This window comes from Buteo buteo, chromosome Z, assembly GCF_964188355.1.
Source record: "Buteo buteo chromosome Z, bButBut1.hap1.1, whole genome shotgun sequence".
Classification (NCBI taxonomy): Eukaryota; Metazoa; Chordata; class Aves; order Accipitriformes; family Accipitridae; genus Buteo; species Buteo buteo.
In genome coordinates, this window is record NC_134204.1 from 38,080,460 (window position 1) to 38,096,542 (window position 16,083).

Here is a 16,083-nt window from a genome sequence, read left to right on the forward strand (position 1 = left end):
GACTTCTATCCCAACAAGTTTCAAAGCTTTTCAAAAGTTTTAAAACACATTTATACCGAAAATTGTCTTCCACTTCCTCCTTAAATGCAGCCACTTTGATGGTGAGACCCAAGCCTTTCCTCCAGCATGCAACAGCTCTACCTAGCACTTGAGCTAAATACTCAGGAAACAGCGAGAGCAGCCAGGAGTAAGGGAGAGGAGGGTTTAGGAAAGTAGAATGCACTTAAGAAGCCAATAAGTTTCATAGTGCTAATTTAACACTCGTAAACCTACAGAAAGCACCTTGGACACAGAAATGAACAGTTCTGATCAGGAGCTTAATACTGGCCTTATCCAAAAAATAATACAAATGCAGCTGCTGGCCGAACTGTAGCAACACAGGACAATTTCAACCCTTTGATGTTTCCGGTACCCTCACTGCAGTGAAAAGCTTTTACTGAAAAGCTTCCCTTGGAAGTTGTCAGCAAGGGTGGTATCTTTGGCATGACAACCTCACATCTGATAGACCAGGTCTGAGCAGCACAGTGGCACAATGAAGGCACAATCTTCAATAATATTTATCCAGTAATTGTACCTTTTGTATGTGTCTTTGATGTGAGTGACTAGTAAAGCCAGATCTCAGACTTTGTTATCCAGCCATGACTTCTAAGTGTGACTTCCAGCATGTAATTCATCTGAAGAGGCTGTTCTACTGCTGTCATCACGGATGCCGCTGACCCCATGTTACAATAATAATTATGTTACTATGAGATCTCTCTTTTAGTGACTCAGGAGGAGGATATCTCAATTAAAGAGCAAGAGTTAGGTGGGAAAAAGAAAAAAAATACAGAGAAACAAGGATCAGTGTGTCTTTTCCCTGGATTTTATGTTTTTCATTTGTGCAAATGATCCAGAAAAAGCCAATGCCTGGGAATTAAGTTTATTTTAGGAGCTCTCCAAACATGAAATCAATAATTGGTTTGAAAGGTTACGAACAAAATCAAGCTGTCATTTGTAGCTCACTGAGGCCCTGCTTTTTTAATCCATTTCCAAGAAGGTTGCATCCACTCTTTTCTTCTTTCAGTGTCCACCTTGTAGGCACTCACTCTTGGAAGCAGGCAGATAAAGTTTGTGACCATCAGCATCAGTTCCCTCAAAGATGTAACCTGGTGGGTCTTTGTAAGATGCCAAGCATCTAACAGGGCCCTTTGGTGTGTAGCTGGTGGCATAGGTCGTTTTAGCATCTAGCAGAGTGTGATGATTTGGGCCTGACCAGCCAGGTTTATAGCTCTTCACAACTGTGAGTGGATGAGGCACATAATGGGTCTGAAAGGTAGTCAAGCAATCCATTGGTTTTGCTGGGAAGGTCAGCTCCGGAGCATGAATGACAGGTTTTAGTCTCTTGCACAGCCAAGGCTTATAGTCTTCCTTCATTACAGAAGAGCTATTGAATGGCTCAGTACTTTTTTTAAGGTGGGCCAAAGATTGACACATCTTGGCTGGCTTGCCATTTGTGTGCTTGTAATGTACCTGAGTAGTGGTGTGAAGGTCCATTTTCTCCAGAGGCGGAAGATATACGTCAGGTTTTTTGGTGAATACGGGATGCCGTGGCCAAGCTTGGTATTTTTCTTGAAACTCAGTTGTAGAGGAAAATGGAAGATCAGGGAGAAGCTTCAGCTGGTACGGTTTTACAAGCTTGGCTGGCTCACCAACCATCCCCTTGTAAGAAGCTTTGTGGGTAGTGAGGCCATCAAATGGGACCTCATTGACCTTGTATTTCTCTTTTTTATGGACATAACATTTCTGCAGAGGATGTGGCACATAATTCATTCTATAATTGGTTACAGTCTCAATGGGACCCTCAGTTTTCTGGACCAGATTCAGAGGTTTGCAGCTTTGAGTGGCAACTGGCCCCCTGTAGAGATAGTCATCCTGGACAATGGTTCTGTGGTCAAATTTTTCTTCTGATGGATGAAATCTGTCGTTTGGTCTGATCGGCTCTGTCTTTGGTTCATTCCATAACACATAGTCATCTGAAACGTAAGAGGAATCCTTTCTAAGTGCTCAGCTGAAGTTCCTTGGTGAGTTTAGGCATATACCATATTATGTTTTGATTATTACATTTTCTAATGTAAAAAATATTTGTTGATGTTGTATTGATTGACAAACCCTATTAGAAGACCTGCTGTAGAACACATACACTAGTGTGCTAACCCCTGGAAATGCTTAGCATTTACACAGAATATAGAATGAAAATAGTCCAGTACCCACCCATACCTACAAAGATGGTGAAATACAATGTGGGAAGATTAAATTACATTCTCAGTCTTGCAGAGACATTTTCTGCAGGTGACTGAGTGGCTGTTGTCCTCATGCTCAGTCAACCAGAAATCATGAAAGTGGAGTACCATGGCACTGACTTCAACCCCGTTCATTTACCCTCCTGCAGCTATGTTGTGGCTGGCTCAGAGCACAGGCAGAGTATGCCTATGTCTGCAGAAGGCAGTTCAGGTGTCTCCCACAGTAAGTCTGTGGCAAGGAGAACCAAATGTCCACCATTCTACTCTAAAGGCCAAGTTGTAGAGCTATGCATCGTTTTTATACCTTCTCATTTGGGGACGACCTGATTTCTCAACTGCATAGATGTGATGCTGCCTACTATCTGCTGAGTTCAGGGTTCTGCAGCTCATTTGGTGTCAGCAAGCTGTGCTGTGTGGCATCTCCTTGGCTCTTGGCTTTGCTTGCTGTGATACTCTTGCTGTCAGTACAAGCAGGAACCGAGGAGGAGCTTGTAACTCTGTCTCCAATTCTTCCTTATTAGAGGAACTGTGCCAGAATTTACAGACTAAGCCTACACTGATCTGAAGCATTGAATCATACCACAGAGACGGTCCATTTTAGAGACATTCATATCTTCCTTCCTCGGCAGGATACCAGGGGAAAAAATGAGGCACTGAGACTTGGAAAGATTTGCACTCAGTCACACTAGAAAGCTATTGCAAAGCTGCCTAGCTCTCCAACCAGTGCTGCAGCCAGAAGACCATCATTTTTTCCCTTCCTAGCAATCTTGTGCAACTTCCCCTAGAGAGCATTATGGTTACTGGTAGGAAGTTGAAATGAAATAGTCTTGGAGCTAACCCAAGTCTTTTTTTTATTTAATTTTCCCTCCTTTTAAACCACATTCAGAGTCATGAGGCAAATAAGCTTCCAGCTGACTCTGCACAGGAAGGAAGTCTAGATTTCAAAGTACTAGAAAGTAAATGATGCAATTATATATCAGGATATTTAAACTCTCCAATCCAGAGTTATTCCTATTGAATGGCAGTGGCTATGGTACTGCACAAACACAATTATACAAAGGATGTGTTCATTACAATGTGAAGTTGACCAAAAAAAAAAGTAACTTTTTGTCCCAATTAGATGTCTATTTAAGTCCTTCTGGTTCATAGCAAGTTGCTCTGCCCTGTCACAAGGGAGGAAGCAGCAGCCACAGGTGCCATGCTGCTCCCAGGAAGCACCCCAGCCCTTGGGTACAGAGCTGCCCTCATGCCACTAATTAGTGTAGTCAGTGGAGAATATGGCCCTGCCTGTGTGCACTGGCATAGACATTCATTTGCCACTGTCGGTGCCACTGAAGTGCAGGCTGAGTGCCCTGCTAGTCAGGGTGTTTAAATGCCCCAGGTCCTCCTGTTTCTCTGGGCGAATAGGAGATGTCCAGGCACCACCATGCTCATGGGATGCTGACCTTGTACTCATGCCTAGGGTACATAAATTTCCTGGAGAGATGGTCCAGCAGGGTGAACCATGAGCACATATGGACATGTGTCATTACAGGGGATGTATTAATAAAGTGTTAAAAAGTGAGAAGCTAATGAGCTTCTCAAAGCAAGGGGTCATTCAGAGATCTGACATTTCAGACACCAACCAAGAGTTACCAAAAAACTTTTTATGTTCTCCCATCATCTTTGCTAGAAAACAGTCTGTGCATTTTGGATGTAACCACAGCTTTTGCAAAATATTCAAAATATGACAAGGAAGTCCATCTGTCTCCAATTTTAAAAATTTACAAGCTCTACGCATTTGGAGACCTCATAGGCATTATGAATTTATTTTACTTAGTGTAAGCCAGCAGTGCTACTATTCCTTCAAAATATGTTACAATTTTATTGTAACTCTAATTCTTCTCCCATAGATATTAATAGTTTCCCATGTAGCACAATCTTGAAAACATTAGGGGGTACAGGAGGGAACAGAGGATATGAACCATATGTTATTGGAGGGTTAGGCACATCTCACTGTAACAAAGCAAGACAAAACTAAAATTAGATTGTGTACCTGCAGATGGATAGAAACAGCTATGTGCATATCTTGGAGGAGATGAAAATTTTGAAACCTTGAGTTGCAAAGTAATCTGACATTAATTGTGATATGCAATAGCATCATCTTAAACCTACAGTGTCATTTGGGATATCGTGTGTTTAGTGGGAAGGAGTATGACACTACAGTAGGAAAGGTAATTTAATACCAATGCAGCACTGTTTTATATGCTGCTTAAATATTTGAATTATGACAATTAATTGAATAGCATGTTTCAAAATTTCACACTTGAGTAGTGATCAGTAAAACCTAGCAATGCTTAGAGAATAGCCCAAAGAAAACTTGTATTTTTTGTGAACCTGGGCCTTTAAAAGGGAATTTATTCAGTATGCAACTTGATCTTTGAGGGGGTTTGGACAAAGATTTCTATTTGCAGTGTTTTGAAAAATACAGAAATTATAACCAAATGTAGCTGTGATACATTTAGTAGAGCTCTAGAGTAACAGTTAAGGTGCTGACCTAAACACTGGTAAAGATATACATCTGGTTCAGATACAGAGAAGTTAGGGATATCTAAACACAGAAGGAACGATCCTCTGCTTGTGCAAAGCAGCCTTTTTTTATTGGCTTCACTGAAGCTATTCCAATGAATACTATCTGGTGACATTGCCTATGCAAAACAAAGTGTTCAAAATTTTAAACGTGGGCATTTTGCACCTGCAGGTCATGGTCTTCACGACTCAAGTCATTCTAAATGTACAGTATTTCCTGTGTGCTTAATGTAGAAATTTCAGTTTATGCCATTGCAAACATGCAGCTGCACTAAAGTCTGACTTTCAGTCATTTCAGCTGGATAATCTTAACACTGCATTCACATAGCTTTTATTTGCTTACTTCCATTATCATTTCAAGTTTTAAGAAAAAAATTGTTTCTTTACATTGGGACAAATATCAATGCCAGCACCAATCATAAGCTTTTATATTTGCATAGCATAATAATAAAATAAAACAAAACAAAATAAAATAAAATAAAATAAAATAAAATAAAATAAAATAATTAAAAATTATTTTAAGAAATACACAAAAGCTAGCTATCTGCCTAGCAATGTTAGCTAGCTGAAAGGTGTGCAGAGGGGAGGCAAAATCCTCTGATTTTCTACTTATGACTTACTACCAAAACTAGTACCATTGCTGTAAATATGTAACTGAAAGATTTTGCCCAGTGCATGCAGAAGAGATTTCATGCTGTTGGAGAGGAAGGGACAAAGTCCCCACAAACACAAACGACCTACACTAGGTTACTGCTACTGAGACACAAGGGCATAATTAGATGCACAGTTCACCTGTTTTACCAGGAGTAGAACTTGAGTGCTTTGGAAATTTGTGTGGAACTTCTGCGTGTCCATAATTCCCATATATGCCTCTTGCACATTGACAGATTAACTCTGCAGCACACAGAAAAAGGGTCCCATGCTTCATGACCTGCTCAGATGCAGCAAACTCTACGTGTTTTAGGTGTGTCTGATCCACTGAATGTGTGGACCAATCCTTCAGTATACCAAGAATATTTTCAATATATCCTAAAGTTGATGATGATGGACCCATTTTCAGGAGTTCACAAGGCCTTACTTCTACCTAGGATGTCTCTAGGCCTGTCAGACATGCAAAGGAGGTGAATTCGGAGAGATCCCAGTACTACCATTAATGCGGGGCTGTATTCCCAACAATTTGTGTCTGTGTGGTTCCTGCACAACTTGCTGGCATACATAAACAGAAGAAATAACAACTGCACACTGTTTTGATCTGTCTTCTTCAAAAATGAAGCTACTGGTGAAGTCCTGAAAGAAGCTGCAAGAGCACATACCTTCATAAGTGGTTCTTGTATCCATCTTGGTGCTGGGGATGTGTCTCGTCACACACGGGAGGCATGGAGGTACTTGAAAGATAGGGTAGGAGTTATAATCTTGTTTATAAGTGGAGGTCAAATCCATACTCTTATCACTCTTGTCATGCTTTTCAGGTGGTTTAAGTTTCTGTGGCAACACTTCATGCACTATGTAATCTCTCCTGTGAAGAATAATTTCATTATGTCTTTTGTCTTAAGGAAAAAATTATGTTCATTTTTCTGGACACACAAAGAAATTAATACTTTCCCCTACCTCCACAGCCTAGGAAAGCCTGGATAGGATACAAGTAGTTAATGAGACACACAAGCCTTTCACATTTGGAAACCTGGACTCTGAAAAAGGAACTGAGGCAGCTCTGGACAACCTCAGGCAGGCCAGGTTCCCCCTTTTCTCCACCCAGTGAGGTTAATGGCCTTACACAAAGATATCTCTGTTCTACAGTGGAGTTACAGCAGAAAGCATAACTCCTTTTAAAAGCCCAATAATTATAGCAGGCTATCTAGTACGTATGGGAAACATATGAGAGGCAACAATAGCCTTCCCAGACAATACACTGTACAGCAGTCCAGCCCGGGATGGGGAGATAAAAACAAAACAGTTTTACAGTAAAACACCAGCTGAGGAAAGAAACATCAGCATGGTCAGACAGTCAGCTTTTTCTCAGGTACCACTGTAAAGGAGCTATTTTAAGATACTGGAGTACTGTCACTTAACTCCAACAAAACATTACAGAAACAAGATGGAGAAGAAAATAATATCACCGTCCAACATTCACTAACCTGAACCTATTTCACTGCCCACATCCTTTGGTACAGGGCAGAGAGCTGCTACTTGGCACCAGTGAATTTATTCTCTAATGTCAGAGTACTTTTCCACTGGTGTGCAGATCTGTTTACACCACAGGCAGCTAGCCAGAATAAATGGTCAGTACAGGAGCTATTCTAATATTTATATTGTGCTTTGCATCTGGAGTGGTGCTGTGTGAGAAAGAGCCTGAGTCTCTGAATATACTGTATTTGTTAGCAAATAAACAAGATTCTCAAAATTCTGTGTGTAGCAGAAGGGAAGAGAATTCACATTGCAAATTATTACTTATAGGGGTAAAAACAGAAATGCAAACATAAAAAAAAATTCAAGAGCATCAAGAGGTACTTATGTAGATGTTACACATGTTGTAGACCCTTGGCGTACTTCCATCAGCAATTTAAAGCTAATGTGTTTTTTAAGAGGAGCTAAGAAAAGACAAGCAGGAATACAACAGGCATGCAGCATCCTCAGTAGCAAGGAGGGCTCAGTAACAGAAAGGGTCTTTCCCAAGCCACTCACAGTACACTGCACAGTCCCATGTTTGAAACAGGTGAGCCTGTACCAGAGGCAAGTAACAGATCACAGACAGGCAATTCTTCACGAGTGTGATTAAGGGTTTTCTGGCAGTGAGCATATCTTTTCCCTCTCTGACTATTGCAATACAACAGAACCTGCAGTGGAGAGGAAGAGGAAGAGTTGATCTGCTGATAAATCGGTGGCAACCTGCATCCAAGATGCCATGAAAAATGGTACTGCCTGCAACTCCCAGACTTTATCAAGGGGGCTTGCTCTTGCAATATGACACCTAACACTCAGTGGAGTGTTATTAGAGAAGACTGGTGACAACTCAATGTTTGCTTGCTGGCCTCACAGTCCCTGCAGCTGTTCTCATACACTCCATCCATTTGTTCTCTCTGAGTTCAGCCACACAGAACCAGAGCTTTTAGCAGCCCTCTAATAGGTGGTGGCACTTTTCCACTAGGCCTTGGTACTTTCATGCTGGCTGGATTTTCTTACCAGTGTTGCCCAGAGGACAGCAAGACTTGCAATCCAATGGCTAACTGTTCAGGCTCTGTGTTTTCTCCTCTCACAAGGGCGGGCAAGTTTTACATATTTGGTAGAGTGCACGCTCTGAAGAAGCAAATGTAAGTAGTTTCTGCCCTTTCTTACTAGTTTGCTTTTCAGGAGTTGTACTAAACTCCAAAAGTAACAGTTACTGTGGGAATCACTAGCATTGTCTGAGCAAGGATAGTTTTGCTGGTTGAACCAAAGTTTATAAGGACTCCTTGACAGACCCCACATGGTGGCTGCCCCTCCTCGCCTGCCTTAAGAGGACACCAGTGAGCCCAGGATTTAGTTATAGGCAGACACAAAGATGTCTAGCTGCTTCGGCTCATGCTGGAGATGGAAGGCCTATACAGAAGTGAAGTCTGCTCTTTGAAACCCTCTGATCCTCTCTGTTGTTGCTGAAAACTCCCATGGAGGCAGAGGCATCCCAAATGTAAGTCAGGCATTTCAGACTCCATCAGCCACATCTGTGGTTTAAATTCACAACTCTTAAAAAGGCATAGTTAGGGGAAGGAGTTGGTAGAGCTTCTACGTCCGGATAGGGAAAAATAGGTGGTGTTAGCTGTTAAGACCTCTATTACCAGCCTTTGGCATCTCTTAGGTGTCTAATTCAGTTCAGCAAAGGCAAGAGTGATGTTGCTTGTGACTGTGCCTGTGATGATGTCCTGGGTTCAGCTGGGATAGAGTTAATTTTTACAGGAACCTGGGAGGTGGGGGGCATAGCCGGGGCAGCTGACCTGAACTAGCCAAGGAGCTATTCCATACCATGTGACATCATGCTCAGTATATATATAGGGAGCGGGCCAGGGGGTGGATCCTTCTTTCGGTGGGGGAAGTGGCGGAACGTCGGGTCCCGGGTGATGAGCAGTTGCACTGTGCATCACTCTTTTTGTATACTCGTTCATTAGTACTGTTGTTGTTGTTGTAATTCCTTTGTGTTGTCCCAGTAAACTGCCTTTATCTCGACCCTCGAGGTTCCAGGTTGTTTTTTTCTTTTCTCTCCTCCGTCTTCCCCCCATCCCACCGGAGGGGGGCGGGAGGAGTGAGCGAGCGGCCGCGTGGTTCTTTGTTACCGGCTGGGCTAAAACCACGACAGATGAGAAAGGAAGTAAACATCAAGATCAGGCAGCAGCCACTGTTTGAGGAACGGGAAGCTCTCAGATTCATATTAAAGGATCAGATTCCTATTTTTTATGAGTTTCTTCTGTGGGCAGGTGCTTGGCACATCACTCTGCCAGCAGCAGGGAAGAGCCTCAGCAGTTACTTCCATCAGGGAAATGGGCATAGTGCAAGAGCAGGGGCTTCTGCCAAACACCAGCACTGAGCAACAACATACCTGAGGAGCAGAAACAGCCCAGCAATCCACAGTGAGTGCCTTGAGAAGAACACCCAGACCCCCTTTCCAATCATCAAGCCCTACCATATTCACAACTCCTTGGAAACCAGTCATGCATGTTACAGTGTACAAAGTGCCACACAACACACAGAACAAAAGAGAAATACTCCTCCAGTATCACCAATACTTGCCCAGACAACACTTCTGCTGGTTTCCCAGAAACCTTGCCAAAACAGAAAGAGAGCAAAAGCCAAGACCATGACTGTGTTTCTATGGCCCATGTATTCTCTGATCAGATCACATCTCAGCCTCCAGGAAGCACAAGAAGAATAGCTGCTCGCCTCTGCTACAACAACTGGCCTCTGACGGACCTTCGTCCCTCCTTCACAGAGCCCACAACATTGTTCTGTTCAGGCTCCCCTTGTGAAAACCAATCATTTTTCTTTTCTCTGTTACCCATCTCTCACACACACGTTATCCAAGTCACAGCTCTCACTCTTTTTCAGTGTTTTTCATACTTTGTAGTCGAGATGCCTTCCATGGGTATCTGTGCCATCTTGTATGCTTCCTTTGGCTTAAATGAGCCTCTGGGAACAGTGATGGAGTAAAGGGGATATTGCTCCATGTACTCTGTCAGCATGCATGGCTTCTCATTCTTCTTATAGGGCCTCGTGGGCAGGTGTGGACAACGGTGACATCTGCAAGGGAAAAAAACCAGCACAGCAGTTAGTGACTCACAGGTAGCTGATTAACAATACCTCATTGTGTAAGTTGGATGCAGGTTGCAACTACAAAATAGGGGATGAGTGACCATTGTAATGACTGCTGCAGCCTTGATTATTTAAAGTGCAAAACCATAACCTACCCAAAGAGAGGGCCACGTCTCTTTGCTACTATAGCCTGTGGTAAAAAAGTCTGTGAAGCCAACAAAAACAGCCTAAGAAACACAAGTTCACCTAGATGAACTAAAAAGCAAGTTAACCTGAGATACTACCAAGTGCACCATATTGTGCTGGACTAGAAAGTCTATTTAATGTCCCTTTTGTTCCATTTCTCATCAGTTTATTACCCTACTTTGTCCACATATTGACTTCACTGGTGTAGACAAGTGAGCAAAAGGGTAACAGTTTGGGAGTCTCTATTTACTCACAGTTGGGCAGCGCTGCTCTGCCCATCTCTCTTTCTGAAAGCAATTCAGTCTGGGTGCTGCAAGACCTCTCCATAATGCGCACCAAAATGAGGGCAGTGAGAACAAACTGATTTTCTGAGGAAGCTCCCTCCTGACTGAAACTAAAACACCACCATGGATCATCCATCACTGGTGGCCTCCTTCCTTCCACACTGGGACCAGGACAGAGCAGGGTGGCCAAGGCTCATCCTGTCAAAAAGAGGTTTGGGATCCCACCCTCAGATTTCTTCACAGAGACATTAACAGTTTATGTCCCTTTCTGGTTTGAGGCAAACCCGCTAGAGTCAATGCGAAGGTTGCTGATTAAGGACTTCATGAACCACCCCACAGGAATTACAGTGAGAAGAGGCAGCCTCTGGTTTTATGTCTCATGCATCATTCCTGCCAAAGACTGAGTGTTCCCAGCTGGATGTATATTTTCCAGTGCTACGTCTAGTCCAGATATGAATTACTTGTTTGAAAGGGCTTCTATACTTAACAGAGTCCCTCTTTCATTAAACGTTGAGCAATCTAGGATCAGTAGATGTCTGATTACCTAAATTCATACAGATAACCTCTGGTCTACATTCAAGGGTACACCTTCATATACTTAATCACTTTCCAAACTAGCACAAGAGGGGAAGAAGGGCTCTGAGGGCTCAAATAAAATTCAGCATCTTTTTGACAAGCCGGTTTCTCACTTAGATTACAACTCCTTCTTTGAAGTCATAAATCAGAGGAGTCCTAGTGGAGTCATTTTTGCCTTAGAGAAGTTTTGAGTTTGGACCCAAAGGGAGTCCTTACAGCAAGTAAGGCAGACTATCCCTCGCAGTTAAAATATTGGAAGAAAAGACTTCAGGGTAGAAATTAAAAAAAAAAAAAGAAAAGAAAAAAAAGAGAGAGATGCCCCACTCTGAGGAACCTTATAAAATTGCAGCTTTCACATAACTGGTAGAGAGGCAAACAGGAAAATGAAAAAAAAGACTAATACGCTCACTCTTGCTGGTCCATGTCACCTTGCTGGAATGGATTTTGTGACAAAAGCCTTCCAAAATCAGGCTGCACTGACACTTTCTGTACACACTTGTGGTCTTCCAGCATTCCTAGGAATTATTCCTCACTCTCCAAGGGAAAATGATCTGCCTATTCTTTCTGCTTCAAATCTGCTGGCTTCACGTCACCCCTAAGTGCACTTTCATCCTCCTACTCTCTTGAAGTCTATGATGCAACAAGCTGGTTCTCAGCTTGGCTCTGAGGTGTGTTGATGAGGCCTTTATGTTAACCTTTTATGGTAAAACTGCACTCAGACCTGAGTTGGGGAAATAGCTATACGACCTAGCTCATCGTGGCTCTGCATACAGTGGAGACACAGGCCAGGAGTAGCATTTTGCCAGTGAAGAATGGCTATTCAGGAGCAAATTAATGACACTTCACTAATACCATCAGTTAGTTTCCCATTACAGATAAGCTGCACGCATAAGGTTTGGAGGGGCTCGCTTGTGACACCAGGTTTCCCAAGCGGTCCAGAGTGGAGGTGCAGCTCGCTGCCCGTACCCAGGCAGGCTCTCTGCTGCAGACAGGTTATCCTGCACCCTGATGGACATTTGTGAGACAGAGCCCTGTACCTGCCTAGTAGCACTGCTGGCACTGGGGATGGTGAGGGGTCCTGCGGATCAGCAGGACAAGGGTGGGTAATGCAGGTACCCCTCTGAAGACCCCACAGGAGCAGGCAAGGAACAACAGCTTATGAAACCTACGTTTTTCCCCTTGCAGACATCGCTAGCAGCATGAATGCTGGGGGACTTGTCAACAGCCCAGCATGGGAAAAAGTCCAGCATCTCCTGCAGATGGCAGCAGCCCCAGGCTGCCAAGCTCTTTGCCCTGGGATGAAGTTAAGCTTCCAGTGTGATCTGGCAACACAGGTGGCTTTACACCGCAACTATTCACCCACTCTTTATGCGTACAGTTCTACTTTCTTTGTTGAACTTCAGAGCACGCAACAACAACGGAATGAGATATTTCAGAGTTAGCTCTTGGGAAAAGCACTTTCCCACAAATAAATCCTTCCTGACAGGGCAGAGAAGTAAACCCGAATGTTTTGTCTTCTATTATTTTGCACTACATTGTGATGTATGCCCACGGATTTTACAGTAGCACTCTATTACAAACTATGAGCAGAAAATGATCATCAGTGATAATTCACCACCAATATATGATACTATAAAAGCTTTGCTTCTTCATCCAGAGAGATATTCCTGAAAGTATTTTTTGCTGGAGACTAATGTAAATAACAGAGCAAGACTCTTAACAACAAGGTGTGGAACAATGCTAGACTTCAAGGTTTGCTACACTTTACTACTCCTTCCGGCACGATAAATATTTAAAAAATAAACTACATGATTCTTCATTACTGAAGTCACTGCTATGTGACTGCAGTAAGTCAGCACATTAATGTCAGAGCCAAACAGGTGAAATATTACTGTATGAATGTTTTGATATTGCAGTTGTCAGACCATACTCTGTTTTCTAAAAACTGATGAGAACTAAATTTTGACATTTGTTATGCTTGCCTGCTTAGATATTGTGGGGGTGGGGTGGGGTTGGCTAATTCTACTCTGACTTTCACTTGTGCAAATTAAGCTTTACTTGACTGAGGTCTATCAAGTTAGCCTGGCCAATATTAGTAATAAAATATAACCACAAAGAAGCACATAGGGTTTTTTGTTTATGAAGAGTTATGGAAGAATATGCAGATTTTTTGAGGGTAAAAAGGAAGCAGGTCCCCTGCCTTCAAAGGAGTTGGGTTCATCTAGACAGAAGCTGAGGTGAAACACATGAACAATTTATCAGCTTACATTAAATACTTGTTTAAACCAGGAAAGACAACCTGGAGCCACAGCTCAAGACTGGAATTCAGGATGTTTGAATTCAATTTCTGCATTCACCACAGTCTGCCTGACCAGTACAGCTCTCTGCCAACTAAAGATAAAATATAGCCTTCTCCAGAGGAGAAGGAGAAGGAATCCTGTAAGATTTATGGATTTCTCAAGATAAGGCTCTCAGACTTATCTGATTTTTTTAAATGTGTATGATTAATAATAAAAGATTATCACAGTGGGCTTAAAATGCAGGTGGAATAGTGAGAATGTTGTACTATTAGAATCCTAATTTATGCTGGTTATGTGGCTTACTACTGCTAATTACTGCCCATAGAGGTCACAGATGTCATGGTATTACTGCTTGAGAGAAAAAACATGAGGCTCAGAAATGGCTGAACTGTCATTCAGGAGAATTTAGCTTTCCCTTGTAAAAAACACTGGTCCTCAGACCAACCCTCACAGGGAAAAGCAACATCCCCTTGACCACATAATCTGCTTCTTGTATCATCTCTAATTTCCATGAGTGGTCAGATCAAGTCAGTATTATAGAAATCTCTAGTTCAGATGGAATGATGATGCTGTCCAAAGAAAGATAGGGATTTAAAATGTGCCAAAGAACTGGGGCAGGCTCTAATAGCAGGAACTGATTGCCAATAGTCAGGCTGCAAAGAAAATCACTGAAGGTGAGCCTTTATTTGTGCAAATCTCTTCTCTTCCAAGCAATGGAGATGCAATCAGAGGCCCAGCTACCTGATTGAGTTACAGAAGGATGGATGACAGATTAGATGTTTGTGAAAGCAAAAAAGCATCCATGTGCAAAGTATCAAAGTGTATCACAAATAAATATTGAACACTGTAATAATATCAGTAAAATGAAAACACATTGTGGACAGGGGCATAGGGAAAGTACAAGGTTCTGCTTTTAGATTCTGAATGGTTTTGAAACAAAAAGTGAATGCACAACAACATCAAGAGATCCCTTGAGAGAAGTTTGAATTCCTTGTGATCATAACAGTACAAAAAATATTAATTCGAAGCCTTTGAAAGATTAACTGTAATTGCCACACAGCTCAGGAGCTTTTTCCTCTGTGTCATATCAGAACGCTGAACTCTGGATGCCAAACTTCACTTTTTCCCCAACACGCTCACCAAATGTTAGAACAGATGAATCAGTAATCACCTCAAAATGAGTAAAAGTGACAGTGGAGAAAGAGGTTTGACACATTTGCATGCACACAGTCTTCACTGTGATTTCGGGCAAAAGTTTAACAAAAAAGAATGTTGTGGTTTAACCCCAGCTAGCAACTAAGCACTGCGCAGCTGCTCACTCACTTCCTTCCCCCACCCAGTGGGACAGGGGAGAGAATTGGGGAAAAATAAAGCAAAACTCATGACTTGAGATAAGAACAGTTTAACAGGACAGAAAGAAGAAAATAATAATAATAATACCAATAATAATAATAAGATTTGGAATATACAAAACAAGTGATGCACAGTGCAATTGCTCACCATTCACCAGCTGATGCCCAGTTAGTTCTCGAGCAGCGATCCGCCCCCTCAGCCAACTCCCCCCAGTTTATATACTAGATGCGATGTCACACGGTATGGAATACCCCTTTGGCCAGTTTGGGTCAGCTGTCCTGGCTGTGTCCACTCCCAACTTCTTGTGCCCTTCCAGCCGCCTTGCCGGCTGGGCATGAGAAGCTGAAAAATCCTTGACTTAGTCTAAACACAACTTAACAGCAACTGAAAACTTCAGTGTGTTAGCAACTTTATTCTCATACTAAATCCAAAGCATGAGACTATACCAGCTACTAGAAAGAAAATTAACTCTATCCCAGCCAAAGACAGGACAGAGAAACACATATTTGTAGATGTACAGTGCTCATCAGTGCCAAAAGAATGAAGTATATGATTGCTCGGTCTTCCAAATTCACCCTCGCTAGAATGCTGCCACTGGGAACGCAGGGCAGCTGGAAGGAGAACATTACCCTGGAAGAGGATAAAATGCTGGGGGTTCGCTATTACATGCTGTTGTGGTTGTGTCCTCCTCAAAAGCTGCAAGAAGTCATCATGGTCACCCTTTTTAGTGACCTAGTGAACTTTGAGCAAGGGTCTGTATTAAGCTCACTATACTCCTCATGGCTACCCTTGCCTTTATTCACACTTTTTATCTTGCTTTCCATATGTGCAACCAAGAAAAGATAATCTTGTATACAGTCTTCCTACTAATCTCGTCTCAAATAACCCTCAATGAACAAGAAATGTACTGTTTCTTCACATTGTCATTAATATGATTTTTAGGCGCTACCAACACAGTTTAGAGGGCTTTGCTGACTTATCCGTACTTCAGTACCTGAAGGTTCACAAGAAATAATTTGCAGAAATAAATATATCTTCCCACCTCTTTCATACACATTGTCTTTGAAATAAGGTAAGCAAAGATTAATATTAAATTGTTTAAAACAGAAAGTATAGCAAGTAGAAAGGGAGTCTTAAAGATCCTGACTGTCATTAACCCAAACAACAACGGTGCAACACCAGGCAATCATGCAGGTTGAGTAACTCTTTTATGTTGGCAGAGTTCACTCAACCTAGCTACATGCAGCAAACAATGGAGAA

The 16,083-nt window shown here is 42.3% G+C and overlaps 1 protein-coding gene across 3 annotated transcripts in view; it reads right to left on the reverse strand.

Moving 5' to 3' along the window:
* Positions 1-884: 884 nt before the first annotated feature.
* The window catches only part of LOC142026748 (stabilizer of axonemal microtubules 1-like), a 54,412-nt gene continuing 39,213 nt past the window's right edge, over positions 885-16,083 (reverse strand). For 2 of the 3 annotated variants that reach the window (XM_075020039.1, XM_075020038.1), the window contains exons 2-4: positions 9,933-10,112; positions 6,161-6,363; positions 885-2,012 (exon numbers count right to left, since the gene is read on the reverse strand). In XM_075020039.1, coding sequence (XP_074876140.1) covers positions 1,060-2,012; positions 6,161-6,363; positions 9,933-10,054 — 1,278 coding nt within the window. In that variant the 5' untranslated portion in view covers positions 10,055-10,112 and the 3' untranslated portion in view covers positions 885-1,059. Of the gene's footprint in view, positions 2,013-6,160; positions 6,364-9,932; positions 10,113-16,083 lie in introns of those variants that run through there. The other variant, XM_075020037.1, reaches the window with a different exon arrangement.